Raw genomic sequence first — 2943 nt, 5'->3', positions numbered from 1 at the left:
TGGCGGCCTGTCCTGCCCCTCCCTCCCGCCAGCACCCCCTGGCCTGGCCATACCACGATGGCGGAGGTGACAGCAATGATGTTGACCACGCAGTACTGCAGAGCCACCGGGCCGTGTGGGGCCGCCACGTGACGCAGCACGGTGCCGTGCAGGATGGCGGCTGCGACGAAGCTCAGGTGACCGAGCACCACCAACACCAGCCCCGTCTTCATCAGCACCTTCCGGAAGTCCCCCACGCTCAGGCCACCTGTGAGGGCCAGAGGGTCAGGGCCAAGGTTGGGGCTCCCTTGCTGAGCAGAGGAAACCCAGGCACTGGCAGGAGCGGTGGAGGCGGGTTCCCAGTTTACTCCGGATGGCGGATGGCATGGGGCCGGCAACGACCTCTGAGCCTCAGTTCCCGCGGCCGTAATTAAGGCGCTGGGTCCTGCATGGCTGACTGTGCGGTTGAGTCCCAGGCCCCAAAGCTTGAAAAACATGCCAGGCGCGTGTTCATGTGTGCCTAGAATCCAGAGAGGGACGTGCAAGAGAAGGGATCGCAGAGGAAGGGGGAGGGGACCGTGGAGTGGCCTCCCACAGGGCGGGGCGCTTCCTCACTGTCCCTCCCTCTCTCCAGCGCAGGCTCTCTGGCAAACTGAAAAACATGAGGCTTAGGATGCCCGCGAGAGTCCTTGGGGCCCTCATGTTGGAGAGAGCCCTGGCGGGACTTACCGGGGCTGCCAGCCCTGGTTAGCACCCAGGGTCACGTGAGCTTGGGCTCCCGCTCACGGCCGTGACCCCTCCACCAAGCTCCCCACCCACTGACCCTCTCACTCATGCGTTCCTTACACAAATGCCCGAGTGCCTGCTCCATGCCAGGCCCTGGGTGCCACCGTGGACAGCAGGCCCCGAGGCGCACACAGTCCACAGGGCAGGGGTCAGGGTGGTGGGCGGCCTGGTTCAGGGTCCGACACACAGTTGCTGAGTGCCACACCTAGAGTGGGGCCTGGGGCTGGATTCAGGCCTGAGTTTCCTCTCTGCAGAACGGAAGGCAGAACCCTTGTGCCAGTGGGGAGGGCACCGAGGGGCTGCACAGGGATTGGGGGGCAGCCGGGGGTGCTGGGTGGGGACAGGGAGATGAGGGATGTTGGAGAAAACACTGAGGCTCATGCAGTCTCCGAGCGGCCCAGGGCTGCCCGACCCCCTGGTCACACCGCGGGGGCGGCAGCCTCCTCTTTGGGCTGCTCAGGCTGCTCCCCATCGGCACCCTGGCTCTCCGGGTCTCGGCCTAGGGTGGCTGGAGGCCCGGCCAGGCCCTAAACTAAACAACCTCCTCCCTTCAGCTGCCCCCAGAGGGACCAGAGTCCCTTCCCAGGCCTCAGTTTCCCAGTGTGGCAGAGAGAGTTGATCGTATTTCACATAAGGGGGCTCTACAGTCACCTCTCCACACTTACAACAATAGGAAGGAGGGAGGAGGAGAGAGGCGGCCTGGGGGGGCCACTGGGTGGGGCATCTCGGGCCAGAGACAAGGACAGGCATCCCCGGGCAGGGGCCAGCCAGGAGGGGCCATCAGTCACAGCCCGCCATGTGACCCACCCAGCCCCTCTCTCCACTCTGTGAACAGGGAGGAGCTGGCCCAGCTGATTCCTGACCCCTGGAGCCCACAGGCCTCTGTCTTCTACAGACACCGTGGAGTGGAATTGTGGTAACCGCCAGCCAGACAGGAAGGGGCACCGCAGCTCCAGGGCCTGAGCATCCTCACCCTATCCACCCACCAGCTTGGCAGCCCGGGCACCTTCCAGCTCAGGGCTGGCTCAGTAACAGCAGAGCATCCTGGGACCAAGCCTGGAGGGACAGGGGACTGGGTGGCTTCGTGCCAGCTTGGGGCTGGACCTGAAGTCTCAGGGCTGTCCTGGGCTCCTTTCTCCTAAGTGCCCTTCTGGGAGCACTCGGGAATGTGGCTGGCGCAGTGCCAGGGCTCTACTCTATTTTAAAATTTATTATTTATTTATTTTGGAGAGGTTTTTGCTATACAGCATGTACCCTCGCCAGACAGAGACAGAGAGACAGAAAGTGAGAAATCATATGCCCCCTGGGGGGCGGGGATGGCCACACCACAATCCCTTCTCCTCCATTCTCCTCTTGGGGTCTTGGGCACACACGCACACGCGCCCAGCGTGAGTTTTAAGCCACCGGGTCCAGGATGTGAACCACAGTCGACTACATGGGAGTCCAGCGACATAGCCATTACGCTAACTGCTGGTCCCATTATTTAATTTTCTAAGAATGATTTTATTTTGATTTTATTTTTTCCAGTTTATCATAGGGCACGTGTGCTCACCAGAGAGAGGAATTAAGCCGCCAGGTGGGAGGCTGGATCGCCATGGGCGTGTGGGAGGCCTGCGCCCCAGCCCCCCGCCCCCAAGGGCTGGACTCTCCCAGCAGCTCCCCCGCGCACTGCCCAGGAGGGAGGCGCTGTGCTCCCATTTACTGACCAGGGCGCTGAGGCTACAAGGTGTCTGGGCTGGAGCGGGACCCCAGGAAGCGCCAGTGCCCGCGAGCACCCCAGGCCCTCTCCAATGCTGGGGACCCCTTTGCCTGCAGCCTGGGGAGCCCTCCGCTCGGAACCCCCGGCTCCCCGCTCCCACCGACTGCTCTGCCTTCTGGGCGCGGTGGGAGCGGCCCCCTCCGGCACCTCCGCTGCCACCCGGAGGCCCCTGCGGGCAGCCGTGTCCCTCCTCCAGAGCGGGGCGAGGGCAGAGGGGCTTCGGCCCTTGGAGGCGATCCAGCTCGCCGGGGAACAGGCGCAGCCAGAGGCGGGGCGGGCGGCGCGGGCCCGGGTTCGGCCCGCCCAGCGCTCGTCCCTGCAGGGAGGTCCCTCCCGCGGCGACCCGCGCCCCCACCCTGCGGCTCACCAAGGCGCAGACACATGTCGGCTCCTTCGCGGGGCCGCGGCGTTTGCCCGGG

At 64.6% G+C, this 2943-nt stretch overlaps 1 protein-coding gene across 1 annotated transcript in view; it reads right to left on the bottom strand.

Moving 5' to 3' along the window:
• Positions 1–2918, bottom strand: part of TMEM54 (transmembrane protein 54) — a 6327-nt gene extending 3409 nt beyond the window's left edge. The window contains exons 1-2 of the mRNA XM_006158095.2: positions 2892–2918; positions 54–247 (exon numbers count right to left, since the gene is read on the bottom strand). Coding sequence (XP_006158157.1) covers positions 54–247; positions 2892–2907 — 210 coding nt within the window. The 5' untranslated portion in view covers positions 2908–2918. The remainder of the gene's footprint in view (positions 1–53; positions 248–2891) is intronic.
• Positions 2919–2943: the final 25 nt, after the last annotated feature.

Source organism: Tupaia chinensis, unplaced genomic scaffold (assembly GCF_000334495.1).
Source record: "Tupaia chinensis unplaced genomic scaffold, TupChi_1.0 Scaffold000573_1, whole genome shotgun sequence".
NCBI lineage: Eukaryota > Metazoa > Chordata > Mammalia > Scandentia > Tupaiidae > Tupaia > Tupaia belangeri.
Note: the sequence above shows the minus strand (reverse complement) of the source record. Positions and strands in the feature narration are given on the sequence as shown.